This window comes from Papaver somniferum, chromosome 1 (assembly GCF_003573695.1).
Source record: "Papaver somniferum cultivar HN1 chromosome 1, ASM357369v1, whole genome shotgun sequence".
Lineage (NCBI taxonomy): Eukaryota > Viridiplantae > Streptophyta > Magnoliopsida > Ranunculales > Papaveraceae > Papaver > Papaver somniferum.
In genome coordinates, this window is record NC_039358.1 from 243,363,531 (window position 1) to 243,379,917 (window position 16,387).

The following is a 16,387-nucleotide window of genomic DNA, read 5'->3' on the forward strand; positions in this document are numbered from 1 at the left end:
TAAAGGAGACATGTATGTCTCCGCTCTGGGTCATAAGTGTTAGAGCATTCCTCGGTCTAACTCGCATGCGTTGCTATCTCAAGCATGTTTTTCAATGTTAGTGATCAAAACTATAAGTCTTCATTTCTAGTTTACTATAGCTAAGGTCTCGGACTAGGATAGAAAGTGTAGTTGAGCTCAAGAACTCCATGGTAATCATCATACAAGACGAAGGACTACTCAAGGAACCGTTGGATCTTTATCGACTAAAAGGTATGTGGAGACTTGAACTTATCTATCACTCAAAAGTCTATGTATCTCTTATCTTGAGACAAAAGTCTTTTTTCTATATAGACTAGATTATACACATTTGCTATTCCGAGCCGAGTTTATCTTGCCTATCTATTTCTCGAAATATGTGTTGGTAAGCTTTCGCTTTAGCCAAATTCATCTTTACCTAGTGACGAAAGTTATGACAAGTTTCAATCACTTTGAAAATTGTTTACTTTGACGAAAAATAGTTTGTGAATAACAACTATAGAATATCAACGTCCTCTAAGAATGTTTCAATGATTGAAATGAGATTTTAGATTATATAACCATTGGAGGATATAAGCATTGTTGTGGAAACACACATATGTATAAGTCCTTATTCCTTGAGCCGAAGTTTGCGAACTTTGTTGATCAAGAAAACCGGCATGGTGGCGTGAGCCAAGTCCGCGAACTAGCGGAAGTTCTCGTCCCGAGAAATTCTGCTGGAGTTTGTGAACTCCGTCCAGGAACTTAAGTCCACGAACCCATTCCGCGAACTTGAGTAGGTTATATCTAAAAACGATGTTTGTGAATTTATTCTTATATAAACTAAGGAATGCAAATTGCAAACCGTGGCTATATAGTTCATTAACCGATTCGAGTGAATCAAATCGTTTTTGTTTCAATTGTGTCTTGTGTAGTTACATAAGATTTCCTTGCAATTGAACAACTCTCTAACTAGTTCATTTGAGTCACTTGAACTAGTTATGGTGAAGAAGAATATGGTTGATATGAAAGTGATCATATGGCTAACCAAAAAATGTACAAGTTTGGGTACGGTTACACAAGCCTAGAAACGTGCATTTTATTTATGTGTAACAAGCTAGTTTTCGATCTAACGGTTGAAAGATATTAGCTTGAATCTAATCAGGTTTTCATCTAACGGTGAATATTGAATGCTTTGTTACCAAGCTAACATTGATTGCAAACCCTGATTTGAAAGACTATATAAGGGAGAACTCTAGCAACTGGGAAACCTAATCCCCACACCTTCTGTGTGATACTAGTTGTGCTAAGCTAGAGTCTATTCTCCTTTAACCTTTGGTTTCTTCTTCTAAACCAGGTTAACGACTTAAAGACTTCATTGGGATTGTGAAGCCAGACCGATATTACTTTCTTGTAGTTATGTGATCTAATCTTGTTGTTTCTATCGTAAGAGTACAATTGTAATAATTGTCTTGAGATTGATATCTCCGATAGGCAAGATATAAAAGAAATTACAAACACTTTGTCTCATCGTTCAATCAATTAAAATATCCGACCTTTTGGTTGTTGATTTGAATTGATTAACACTTGGATATTGGTCTTTGGTACCATCCAAGTTATCTCTCTAGTATTTTATAAAGACTCGCAGATTTCTATTTGCTTGAGTATATATCAAATCGAGAGATTGAGATATAAACTTTTTGATATACTTTTTATCTAGATTGAGTATGACTGTCTAGTTGATTCTATATAACATTTCTTGAGTAAACTCTCTATTCAAGGATGCTCTAAGCAGTCTAATATACCAAGTAATTCTGCTACACCTGGAAACGTTCCAGCTCCAGAAGTAAAATCGGAATCCCTTCTTGTCAAAAAGAATGTGATCTGAATCTCCCATCGATCAAGGATGTTCCACATCACATGGAAGGAAGAAATCTTCTAACAAGGTTGTTAAGACTACTTTGTCTAATCACTCTTGTGATCAGAAAGTATGCCGTTTTTGCGATGCAAAAGGCTCTGCTAAACAAAAGAAAAATTCTAGGTTGAATAAAACCTCCTTGGTTCAACTTCAACACACCTTAGACTTAATTCTCAAAGGTGTAACTGACATTCGTATGTCTAAACCAGTTGGTTTTCGTACTTACCCTGTGTATGTTACCAGGAAGTTCATTTGAATGAGTTCCTCAAATGTCCTGAAGCAGAATAGAAGTCTTAACAAGAATCGCCTAAGAGAAGATCAAGTTAATTCCTCTGGAAACCACATTACCCTTGATGTGAATGAAATCCCATAAGAAAGAAGCAAAATTGACGATATGAGAAATAACTTGATGGAGATAATTAAAGTATATAAGGAAATTATCGACAGGTTTTCATCCTCCTCAATTCAAAATTCTTATGGTAAGAACTCTAACTATGTCTCGTACTTTGATGACAGTAAATTATATGATAATTTCTCACATAAAAAGGGATCTCTCTCTAGATTCAGAAGGAAAAAGAGACTCGATCATAAACATAACTCTTTTAATGAGCTCAGAGCTCATCTTTGTGCTAATTAATCACAAGGATTAAGAAATTGCTCATAAAAATCCTGTTGAGCAAGATGTGTAAAAGTCATGTATACTATAGCAATTTGGTGTTCTGCTTAATTGATCTATCCTCTTATCGTTTATAGCTAAACTAGTGCCTACAGATAATATTTCCTAAGAAGTATTTGTGTTGAATCGTCTCTTTCTTTATGCAATTCTTTTGCAACTATGTGGGATGCTACACTTGTGCTCTAAATTACTCCTATGTTGGTATGAAATTTGTTGATCCACTTATGAATTCTCATGTAGCAAAAGTTTTTTTATTGTTTTTGTTGTTTTATTCCTTATGGGCCATGTTGTATTCGTATGTGCACACGGGTTACCATCACGAGTCAACGGTTTGTAAACCCTAAAGGTCTTATTCCCTAAGAAACCATATAAATACCAAGCCTCTGAGTCACGTTTGTGTACTCTAGGTTATTTTGGTTATCAAGAATGTCGTCCTCTTCACAAACGTGTGGTTTTGCTAAAGGCTTTCTTGATAAAGGTCTTGGTTTTGAGTTCGAAGGGAGGAAGAAAAGAACCCTTGTAGATGAAAATCATCCTAATGCCTCGTGTTACTATGCATATACTCATGACAATGTTGAGAAGGATGATATGATTTCTGCTGAAGTGGTCCATGACTTTCTTAAGTATTTTGAGGAAGAAAAACTGTAGCTTGTTGATACTCTGAAAAGTCTTGATGTGTTGAAAACTGAGTTGAAAAAGGTTTCAGCTGACCTTGGTCTCATAAAATATCACATCAATGACCTTCATAAAGAGAATCTCTTCTCTAAAGATGCAATGGATGCTGCTAATCACAAGCTCAAAGACGCCAAGACTCGTGAGGATCCTGAACCGTCTATTTGATCTTAGTTCGTATTCGGCCATGGCACTGGAGTCTGCTTTTATTCCTTAGCTTGTTGATTTCTTTTATTTTGCCTAGTAAATCTTCTATTTTTCTTGTCTTTGTTAGAAGAATAACTATAGTTTGGAATAGCCATTATTGTGATTACAGATAGCTATGTCCAATGTTTTCATCTTCTTGTTTTTAGATTTATTGGTTTAAATTCTAAATTTGTTTGGAAGATGATTTTTGCAGTATTAATCTTTATGGTTTTATATATTGCAATATTGTTATGGGATATGTGTGTTTACGTCTGTGAACTTTGATTGTCCCATACCTTGTCAAAAGTAAAGTCTTTCGTATGTCGATATGCATGTATTGATAAAAGAATGAATAGACTTTTGAAAAATACAAAAGTTAAGCCTATTATGTCAATTATAGATGGAAGATAGGTTAAAATCTTTTGTTTGAAAGGAAAATGTCTATTGAATGTCGTTATGCGAATAGTGATGGTAAATAGAATGAATCCTTGTGTATTACGCAATATTGATCTTCCCTGATCCATATTTTATGTATTACTGTGAGGCTCTGTAAAGTGTCTTATGTTGAGCATTAAAATGACCAAGTTGATTATTTTTATGATTAGCTTAGTTGTTGTTCCGCAAGATACTTTATGTCGAGCATTTTTAACTAAATTAATCATCTTGTTTGGTTATTTAGTTGTTGCTCCGTAAGTTTTCTTATGATGAGCATGACCAATTAAATTATATACTTTTGTGATTAGTTTGATTATGTATTTAATTTAGATCAATTATGGGTTCTCTTGTGATTAATCTACTTGTATTTTTTCTTGAGTCTCCATAAGTTCACTTATGTTGAGCATCATTCGATTAAACTAATCATGGGTTCTCTTGTGGTTAATTTAATTGAGTATTTTGGATTTAAATTCATACTCCTATGTGATTTGTTATGTCCAAAGAAATCCTTCTTTTCTTTCGAAATTAAGGTCGCTCTTGTTGTTCCTTTGGGAATGACATTTTATGGAGGAGAGTTCTTAATTGAACATGTGCTTAATTGCCAAATCTTTGTGGGGAGTGCAGCTGTGGAATTTTTGGTTATCTTGTATCTTTATAAACTCCTTGATGAATGCATTTAGCTTCGGCTTTATGATTGCATCTAAATAAGATGATATGTGTTTCTTTCTTTTGGTCATGAAATGTCTCTTTCGGAAATTTCATTAGGATCCCGTTCTTGTACCTTTGCCAATTTTATTGACAAAAAGGGGGAGAAATAATATGTAGTTCACACTACAAATACATATGATTTTCGGATCATTATGTAAGGGGGAGTGGTTTCCATGTGAGATGGAGTATTGACTAAGGGGGAGTGATACATATCACCACAGTATTATTGTTGAAGTTGTGATACAATTGAACTGTGACGTTGTGTAATGATACTATGACACTGTATAACAATGATTGAGAACTCTTATTTTCTCGTTGTTATAGCTACGGATTTTCAACAACGATGATGCTGAACTTACAACATTTGGGATCATTGGAGTACTTGGAAGTGACGAAGATTTTGAGTAATGTTGAAGATTAGACATGTGGAATAGGAGGTACAAAAGTTAATTTATTTATTTTTTGTATTCCATATGTATTGATAGTTTTGTCACTAAAATTGACAAAGGGGGAGATTTTTAGAGCATTGCTCGGTCGAACTCGCATGCGTTGCTATCTCAAGCATGTTTTTCAATGTTAGTGATCAAAACTATAAGTCTTGATTTCTAGTCTACTATAGCTAAGGCCTCAGACTAGGATAGAAAGCGTAGTTGAGCTCAAGAACTCCATGGTAATCATCATACAAGACGAAGGACTACTCAAGGAACCGGTGGATCTTCATCGACTAAAAGGTATGTGGAGACTTGAACTTATCTATCACTCAAAATTCTGTTTATCTCCTATCTTGAGACAAAAGTCGTTTTGCTATATAGACTTAGATTATACACATTTGCTATGTCGAGCCGAGTTTATCTCGCCTATCTATTTCTCGAAATATGTGTTGGTAAGCTTTCTCTTTAGCCAAGTTCATCTTTACCTAGTGACGAAAGTCATGACAAGTTTCAATCACTTTGAAAATTGCTTACTTTGACGAAAAGTAGTTTGTGAATAACAACAATAGAATATCAACGTCCTCTAAGAATGTTTCAATGATTGAAATGAGTTTTTAGATTATATAACCATTGGAGGATATAAGCATTGTTGTGGAAACACATATATGTATAAGTCCTTATTCCTTGAACCGAAGTTTACAAACTTTGTTGATCAAGAGAACCGGCATGGTGGCGTGAGCCAAGTCTGTGAACTCAGTCCGCGAACTCAGTTGCGGAAGTTCTCGTCCCGAGAAATTCTGCTGGATTTTGTGAACTCCGTCCGGGAACTTAAGTCCGCGAACCCAGTCCGCGAACTTGAGTCGGTTATATCTAAAAATAATGTTTGTGAACTTATTTTTATATAAACTAAGGAATGAAAATTGCAAACTGTGGCTATATAGTTCATGAACCGATTCGTGCAAATCAAATTGTTTTTGCTTCAATTGTTTCTTGTGTAGTTACATAATATTTCCTTTCAATTGAACAACTCTCTAACTAGTTCATTTGAGTCACTTGAACTAGTTATGGTAAGAATATGGTTGATATGAAAGTGATCATATGGCTAACCATTTGGTTGACTATTATTGAACTAACAAATGTACAAGTTTTGGTACGGTTACACAAGCCTAGAAATGTGCATTTCATTTCTGTGTAACAAGCTAGTTTTCGATCTAACGGTTGAAAGATATTAGCTTGAATCTAAATCAGGTTTTCATCTAACGGTGAATATTGAATGCTTTGTTACCAAGCTAAGATTGATTGCAAACCCTGATTTGAAAGACAATATAAGGAAGAGCTCTAGCAACTGGGAAACCTAATCTCTACACCTTCTGTGTGATACTAGTTGTGATAAGCTAGAGTCAATTCTCCTTTAACCTTTGGTTTCTTCTTCTAAACCAAGTTAACGACTTAAATACTTCATTGGGATTGTGAATCCAGACCGATACTAGTTTCTTGTAGTTGTGTGATCTCATCTTGCTGTTTCTATCGTACGAGTATAATTGTAATAATTGGCTTGAGATTGATATCTCCGATAGTCAAGATATAAAAGAAATCACAAACACTTCGTCTCATCGTTTGTGATTCAACAATATCTTTTTTCACTGCGTCGATTAGGATTATTGTGAAGTGATTGATAATACTAGGCTGTTCTTTGGGAATATAAGTCTAGTTTATCAATTGGTTCCTGTTCATCTTGATTTATCAAAAGACGGAACAAAACTCGTAGGTATATTCGTGGGAGACGGATTTATCTATTACCGTAGACTTTTCTGTGCGATACAGATTTGTTTATTAAAGTCTTCAACTTTGGGTCGTAGCAACTCTTAATTGTGGGTGAGATCAGCTAAGGGAATCAAGTACGTAGTATCTTGCTGGGATCAGAGACGTAGGAGCATAACTGTACCTTGGATCAGTGTGAGATTGATTGAGGTTCAACTACAGTTCAGACCGAAGTTAATTTGGAGTAGGCTAGTGTCTGTAGCGGCTTAATACAGTGTGTGTTCAATTAGAACTAGGTCCCGGGGTTTTTCTGCATTTGTGGTTTTCTCGTTAACAAAATTCTGGTGTCTGTGTTATTTCTTTTCCGCATTCTATTTTGTTATATAATTGAAATATCACAGGTTGTGCGTTGTTCAATCAATTAGAATATCCGACCTTTTGGTTGTTGATTTAAATTGATTGACACTTGGATATTGGTCTTTGGTACCATCCAAGTTATCTCTCTAGTATTTGATAAAGACTCGCATATTTCTATTTGCTTGAGTATATATCAAATCGAGAGATTGAGATATAAACTCTTTGATATACTTTTTATCTATATTAAGTCTGACTGTCTAGTTAATTCTCTAGAAAGTATATTGGAGTTTGTCCATACAGATTTCTAAGCGAAATATTGGGTGTGGTTGTTGTACCCCCACATTTTCAATAAGTCCATTAGGGACGTTTTTACGCATCTACAAAGCCTACACGGCAGTATCTCGTCGAAAATGTATACTAGGAATCATGGCATCATAACCAGTTGGGTGTCATGAAGACATTTTGGATTTGTAGCTGTTCTGGTTCATAAGTCTGTCGGGGAAGTTTTATACTTTACAGATTCTACGTGACCAGCAGTATTTCTTCGAGGATGTGCACTAGGAATCACGACATCATGACCGGCAATGTTTCGTGGGAACGTATATTAGAAATCGTGGATATGGGTGCCTTGAGGACCAAGGGCTTAATATCTCCGGTCAGAGTTGAGTTTTGTCCCATGGTATTGAAATGATACTTTTCCCCTTATCCAAATGTCACCATCTACATTAAGCCCCTACTCATAGTAGAACCTTCATTGTTTTATATGATGAGTATATAGATGGTGATGACGCCAAATTACAATCCACTCGTTATTTTAGATTTGCAGAGTCCCTGAATCGATGCTTAGTCTTTACTTTTTCTGACCCTAAACTTGAAATCGACTATGGAATTGGAATTCTTCTGGGCGTTTGCGTTGGGAGGCATTAATGGAGACTTAGTGAGACAAAAAAATTGTCTTGAGAGACTAGACTTGCGAATTAGGGTTTCTTTGATCAAAACCCCAATTTCTTGCTTTTGTGCAACTCTGAACTTTCAAATTTTTACATGTGAGTATGTGGGGAAGAGAGGGTGTTGAATGGCTTCCTTTTTGGCAATGATGTTGTTGAATATCCATGAGAAAAGACAGGCATTCCTTTTTGAGTTGGGGAGCCCTTATCACCTACGAATTCTGAGTTCAGACTTGTATTGCACCTAAACCGTAATTTCTATTTTGTTTGTTTCTGATTCCTTCAGACACTTCAGAGAGGCTTGACGAGTCTTGGAAGGTGTACATCTATTTTATGGGGTCTATACCCTGTGTAATGAGATCTTTTTGACTTCCTTGTACCAATCAGACACCTCTTTATTAGCGAAAATACCCACTTTTGAAACTAAGGGTATTTTCGTCAAAAATACCATGAGCTTGATTTTTATTTGGCAAGAGAGAGATTGTGATCTTCCCTAGGTATGTTTGTGGCTTGAGAGAGATAAAGAGAGATGCACGTGTCCCGTCCGGCCTTTGAAAATTATGAGCTCAATTTCCTGTTTGAGCTAAATTCCCTTTGTTATCTCTGAAATTTGGTCTTCCTAAGTTTCATTTCAATCCCGTTATTCATTAAACACTTAGAGAAGTTAATATTCACAAATATGAGGCCGTGGGGATGTTTAGAGGAGCTCTTGGTATGTTCTTGGTTGCATTAGGACATCCCTCTTTGCAAATACTCAAAACTTTGAAGTAACGGTATTTTGGTCAAAATCCCTTATGAGATCGTCTCTAAGACTGAGAGAAGTCAAAAAACCAGGAACATACCAAATGACCAGAGGCATTCATGAGGGCTGATATAAGTGAGTGAGAGAGGATTGACTCCTTTTTCTTTTTGAAATCGCTGACATGAAATCGCCTCTTGTTTTCTTCTAAGTGTTTTTCGCGCTCTTTTTCGTAAGAGTTGTTGTAGATATCATCCCCATTCGCCATTAGATTCACTGATCACGGTTTCTTTTTCGTAAAAAAGAAATCTTAGAGTGAAAACCTAAAATAGGCGGCCTTTCTTTATAACATACAGAGGATATCTCCAAGTGATATTCCTTTGGCCCTTGTGACCAATATGTGACGGACTAGTAAATTCTCCCTTTCGAATCAGTTATATTTCAACCCATCCGACATGGCCAAACTCCGCTCCGTCACTCGGAATATAAAACAATACGAAAGATACAAAACATACTTAAAGAAACAGTACCAACTGTGACACGGACAAGTAAATTCTCCCTTCGAATCGGTTAGATTTCAAACCCATCCGATAGGGACAAACCCCCGCTCCGTCACTCGGAATATAAAACAATACGAAAGATACAAAACATACTTAAAGAAACAGTACCAACTGTGACAGACCAGAAAATTCTCCCTTCGAATCGGTTAGATTTCAACCCATCTGACAGGGCCAAACCCCCGCTCCGACACTCGGAATATAAAACAATACCAAAGATACAAAACATACTTAAAGAAATAGTAGCATGCTAAAAAAATTTACAAAACCCAAGCACTCAAATTCATTTGAGATTTTAAATAAAACCATGTATGTTTTCTTCTACGAAAACCTTAAGTTAAATTGGTTTCGGGCTAAATTGAAATACCTACAAAGAAGTACAGACAAACAAGACATATATGAATTTGATACAAATTATTTTAATGCTACTTTCATTAATGAAATACAAGTTCTGTAAGGTAACATTCATCCATTTATAAAGGTGCTTGAATATTTAATAACGGAAATTCAAGCAACTGAACACCATTCAAAAACATTCCCCATACCCACTTGTTAATATGCGATGACATATATATATATAAAAGGACATCAAAGTGATTACCAGCTTGGAGTCCCTTGCTTCCTAACACAGCTTGTTGCACTAAGTTAAATCTTACCTCTGTGGAAACCAAAATAAAACGGGGCGAGACACAGCCCAGTAGGGGATATAACGATAATTAAGCGCCAAAAAGTATACAAATAAAAATGCCACAAGTAAGAAACAACAGTAAGAACACTTGAACTGAAATATGAAGTTCACAAATAATTGTAACGCATTCTTTCTCAAACATTTGCAAGGTGCCATTAACTTCGTTTCAGACAAATATTTACTCCACTATTTACAAGGCCAGCGCCAACGTCAGGGTAGTCCGATACCAGCCATCGTTATCAAACAAATATTCTTCCGGGTTGCCATCCGTAGATGGGGTGCCAATTAAGGCCTGGCGGTCCTACAGTAGAATCATCTAGCTTTCCAAATCAAATCATTTGTCATCAAGAAAACCTGCATAAACCCATTTATTGAAACTTCGCAAATCCATAACTAAATGCTTACATAAATACAAGTACAGGAAGTACTGGTAGTGATCAGAAATAAATTATAAATTATATTTTACCAAACCCAAAGAACTGAACATGAGGGTGGTAATCACTTACCAACAAGTATCACAATCCATGCATATTGAAGAGAATACAAATTACTGGAAATGATAAGTACGAATACCAAACAAAACTCCAAGCTAGGAGTAAGAGGACTTCATAGATACAACAACATATTTTAGGTTGAGATTAAAACGTAGTAACACTTGAGAGCAAGTCCTAACTGCCGAGAGAGGGAGATTTATTAGTGAAATAGCATGGGAAAAACACTCAAACTGGTACAAGTTAATTAACTAGTTGACATGCAAGTTATAAAACCAAATTTCCAGCCAATTAAATTCCATTTCCTTTATAATACAAAGATATCATAAAATTAGGATTTAGTGTCAGCAGTGTCCAAAATGGGTAATCAAGTAAGAAGGCTAAGGTTGAAAGCGACCTTTAATTATAAACCATTTCCGCTGACAAAAAAAAATTCCAAATCTCTAAAACAGGGAACCAAAATTAAGTAAGGAACATAATAGAGAGAACGACACGGTAAAGCAATGGGTATACTTTATAAGGTCGTACATTTCTTTTTAAGATAAATCAATGGGTTGGTTTCTTGAAATTTCAGGGTGGGAAGGATGTTAAAAATATAAAGCAAATCCAGTAAATGAGTTTCAAGTTCTCGACTATCGGTAGAGTTTAAATGTGAAATTCACCGAATCATTTTAACAAACAGAAACAAGGCAAATTTAAGAATTCAATACAAGGCTTCTTATGAAGAAAGATGGTACTTGCATGGCTAAAAATCATTTCTTACTTCTCAATAGAAAACGTCATTTAAACCATTCAAACCATAGACAATTCAGTAAGTAAGGGTTATCATGGAAAAGGGGTGGGATTTCAAACCAATCAAGTTCAGTCACTTTATAAGAGCAATGGATTCAAAAACTACAAAATCTGTAGCCTGAACTTAAACAAAATTTTGTTAGGAAAACACCAAATCGATCTCCCTCGACAGATTCAAGTAAGGTTACCAAGAGATTATAAATTTCATAATCCATGGTGATAAATCATGAGACCACGATTTGTTAGAGCATTGCTCGGTCGAACTCGCATGCGTTGCTATCTGAAGCATGTTTGTCAATGTTAGTGATCAAAACTATATGTCTTGATTTCTAGTATACGCGTACCCGTACGCGTACTGGCGGAACTTTTCTACCCGAAAAATTCTGCTGGGTTTGGAAACCAAAAGCCAACTGAAATCTGGTAGCTAAGGTACGCATACCCGTACGCGTACCCAAGCTGGTTATTTCTCAAATCGGTAGTTTCATGAACTTAAATAATAAATCAATAAGGAATGGAATCTTTGCAAACCGTGGTTATATTGTTCATAAATTGATTCAAATGAATCAAACCGATTTTGTTTCAATTTTGTCTATGTATAAAGATCTAAGCAATTGAACAACTCTTGAACTAGTTATGAGAAAGATGAATACGGTTAATATGAAAGTGCTCATATGGCTAACCATTGGTTAACTATTTGTGAACCAACTAAGTGTACACGTTTAGGTACAGTCATTCAAACCTAAATGAATACATTTCATTTGTGTGTGACAAGCTAACTTTCGATCTAACCGTTGAAAGATATTAGCTTAGATAAATCAGGTTTTTCATCTAACGGTGAATATTGATTGCTTTGTAACCAAGGTAACTTGGATTGCAAACCCTGATTTGAAAACTATATAATGGAGACATCTAGCAATTGGAAAAACTAATCCCCACACCTCCTGTGTGATACTAGTTGGTTTGCTAGAGTCGATTCTCCTTTAACCGTAGGTTTCTTCTCGAGACCCTGTCGGTTAACGACTTGAAGAATTCATTGGGATTGTGAAGCCAGACGAAACTACTTCTCTTGTAGTTGAGCGATCTGATCTTGCCATTTTCTATCGTACGAGTTCAATTATAAGATTGGCTTGAGATTATATCTCTGATATGGCAAGATAAAAAGAAATCACAAACATCTTCATCTCATCGTTTGTGATTCTGCAATATCTATTTTCGCTACCATACGATTTAGATTATTGTGAGGCGATCGATAATTCTAAGCTGTTCTTCGGGAATTCATGGTATTTTCCAATGTTTTAAGAACCGGACCGGTGATCGAATCGGTAAAGCTACTGGGGCTGGGTCAAGTGGTTCAACCGGTGGTTTAACCAGTGATTCACTGGGTTAAATAATATTAATCTTATCTAGCATTAAGTAAAGAAATCAGATATTATTGGGTAACACACGGTGGTAGTGGTCAGTATGTGCATACGTTAAGAATGCAAGGATTTGAAAATAAATATTAATACTTCTAATTATATCCTTTTTCTTTCTCGTCCAATGTTCACTGGAGAAGAAGAAGAAAACGTTCTCCCTCTTTCTCAAACATACATCATAGGGGAATAAAACATGATCCGCGATTTCATCCTTTCCTTCTTAGTGATTCAACATCTTTTTATTATCTTTAAGGTTGAGCTTTATTCCATGTGTGACTCTTTATTACGAGAAGATTTTTTTTTTTTTTTGATTTCCAAATTGATGAATTAATCAAGGGATTTGATGCATGATAGATCTGATTCTTCAATCAGTAACAATGGAATCTCTCAAGAAAAGCATAGATATGAACACCAATGAACAACAATATGGGGACAGTAAGCAATTTTGATTTAGTAAAATTGATCGTGATTTTTATACGATATTGTTCTAAATTTGTGATGAAAAACAAACCAGGTGAACCAGAAAAAACCAGCTGGGTCGTAAGGGTCACTGGTTGGACCGGACGGTCACCCGGTTTGCTGATTTTTTAAACATATTACTAGATCTGTACTGAATCGGACCGTTTTTCTTACCGGTTTACTGATTTTCCGGTCCAACCGGCTGGTTCGGTCCGGTTCTTAAAACACTGGTATTTTCTCCCCTCTTGTTGAAGAAGTAAAAAATCGGATTAAATGGTTGGAATCGATTCCGGATAATACAATCGTTCTCCCCTACTACATATACATAAATTGAATATCGTTGTGGCTTATGGATCTTTCACTTCGTGATTTACTTGTAATTGATATATTTAATTGTATGGTCTTGATTATCTTGTATTTTGATGTTTTTGTTATTCTTGTAAGAGATCACATAATCATGATTTTGATATGAATAAATCAAAATTTGTTGATTTACAAAAAAAAAATAAAAAAAATCCTAATTTATAAGCAAGCAAGAGAGCGTTTATGGGATAAAAAGACACTCAAATTAACTGAGATGTTTCAGCAGTACATCATAAATAAGATTATCACGGTCCATCTAGTAGTGGGACCAAGTTAATGGTCCAAAAATGGACCAATACCCATCTCCCACATGTAACGCGAGGCATGTTCTTTTAAGATATTAATGGTACTTTTAAAACAAAAACCATGTACGACAAAATATTATTCGCCCACTTCTAGTGCTGTTGTTAACTGAAACACCGTATGTGTTGTTCTCATTTGTTCATAGTTTCAATTGTTCATAGTTTTATCCTTTGTTATGATCCTGGTTAATTTTCTTTTTCTTTGCTGTATCCTCAATTTTTCATAGTTTCAATTGTCCTTCTTTTGATTGCAGACTGATTTGAATGCATTAAGAATCATAGTTTTATCATTTGTCATGATCCTTGGTAATTTTATACTAGCCTAACCAGCAACGTATATGCATTAACAATCATAGTAAATGAAGATAAATGCAAATGAAAAAAAAAAAAACATTATCTATATATCCCTAATATGTGACCTCTTGAAAAATACCCTTTCCAACTTAATATATACACCTAAACTTAACATATTACTAAAATACCCTCTTTTATATAATACATAAACAAAACCACTACCATCAACAACTATTCATTCAAAAAAAAACTCTACTGCCAACCATAAAATCTGTCTCTCTCACAGGATTTCGATTCTTTCTGGTTTAAAGTTTCTCTCGATCTTGCGACGGAGATGGTGGTAGTAGTGGCAGAGGTGGTGGTGGTATTGAAGGAGGAGGAAAGAGAATTGACAGACTATTTTTTTCGGTTCTGACAATAACTCTGATACTTAGAGGGCATATATGGGAATACGAATAAAATTGGTTTCCTTAATAAAGATGAGGGGTATATACATAATGGATAAGGGTATTTGTGATTGACCCATAGATAGTAGGGGTATTTATAACATTCCCACTAAAAAAAATCGGTTTGAGGGGTATATACATAATGGATAAGGGTATTTGTGATTGACCCATAGATAGTAGGGGTGTTTATAACGTTCCCACTAAAAAAAAAATTGGTTTATTTGTGATAGACTCGTAGATAGTAGGGGTGTTTATAACATTCCCACGGAAAAAAATTGCACAAAACCAATTACACAGCGAGTGGATTTCCAGATGCCTCTGGTGCTACCAACATTTCCTTCCTGTGTACGTCTAGTCTAGCGGACCGGCCGGACCCTTTTAATCCGTAGACAAATCCAACGGCCCCCCAACTCACTGTGCAATTGGCACTGTTGCGCTCCCAACAACAGCATGATATACCTTCTTATTCCTTCATTCCCTCCCGATGTGGGACTATTTTTGAATTTCGTTATTAAAAGTCTTTCGTTTCGGTTAGACAGTAAAGAAAAGGAAACCAGAGAAGATTGGGTTGAATCGAAGAAGATGAGTAAGAAGACGATGAACCCTAAAATCAAAGAAGAAATGGATGTGGATGAATTGATTAAAGCAGCTCAAGATGAATTACTACTCAAACTCAGTGTCAATTCGCATACAACTACCAATAATCTCGATTTAGATCTACTTCACCGATTTCAAGCTCTTAAATCAAACAACAAAAAACCCTCCTCCGTTCCTTCTTCTTCATCGAAAACAGCAGCTGCTGATTCTGTTTCTTCTAAGGTTTCATTGCCGAAGAATGAAGGTTTGGATCTGGATACTAGATTTAATGCTCTGAAGAACAAATCTGGTGGTTCTGCAACTACGGCGGAGATTGGACGGTTGGGATTTACTGATGGTGATCAGAGTGACGGTGATGAAGATGATGAGGTTGAGAAGTTGATTAGGTGGGCTAAAGATGCTGCTCGGCTTGATCCTTCTCCGCCGTCCGACGATGATGATGCTGATGTTGATCAAGATGACACTGCTGATGATGATCTCGAGGATAGCGACGATGACGAGGGGATAAGGAAAAAAAAGAGTAAAGTGAAAGATACTAAAGTGAAGGGCACGAAGAAGCGGTAGAGGTGTTTGCTGTGCCACTGTTTTACATGTGTCATGTGGGTAGCTTTTTTTCTTTTTGGGTGCATTTTAGCTCACCAACTTGCATTTTAGCTCACCAACTTGCATTTTTTTAAATTATTTCCCATGTTATTTGATGATCATTTCAAGCATAATAATATGTAAGTGAGAGCTAAAATTTTCAGCTAAGCCAAAAGCTAATAGTTTTATGAAAAACTTTTATGGAATGTCATTAGTATGGTAATTGGAGTTGGGAATTCACCAACAATGCAATTTCGATAAGTGTGACTGTGTGAGTCCCCCAGATCTCAAAATATAGATCAATTTTCATCAAAGATCGAGGAATTTTCCGACAAACTCTTTCTACGTATTCCCTTCGTTGTTTTTTAATAGGCTGGTTTCTATAAATAAATGTTTCAAGAAAATAGGCTGATTTCATAATTGAGAAAGTCAAATGTTACTTTAATTTTCTGAGACCACTTTTCTCTTAACTTCTTTTGATGACAAGTGTCATGTGGACCATTTCACTTTACTTCTTTTGCTGACAAGTGTCATGGGGACCATTTCATTTCACTTCTTTTATTGACAAGTGTCA

At 35.7% G+C, this 16,387-nt stretch overlaps 1 protein-coding gene across 1 annotated transcript; it reads left to right on the top strand.

Annotated features, from left to right (window-relative positions):
* The first annotated feature begins 15,084 nt into the window (after positions 1–15,084).
* Positions 15,085–15,795, top strand: LOC113275153 (calsequestrin-1-like). Its single transcript, XM_026524597.1, has one exon. It carries the CDS (start codon positions 15,085–15,087, stop codon positions 15,793–15,795), a length of 711 nt encoding a protein of 236 aa, XP_026380382.1.
* Positions 15,796–16,387: the final 592 nt, after the last annotated feature.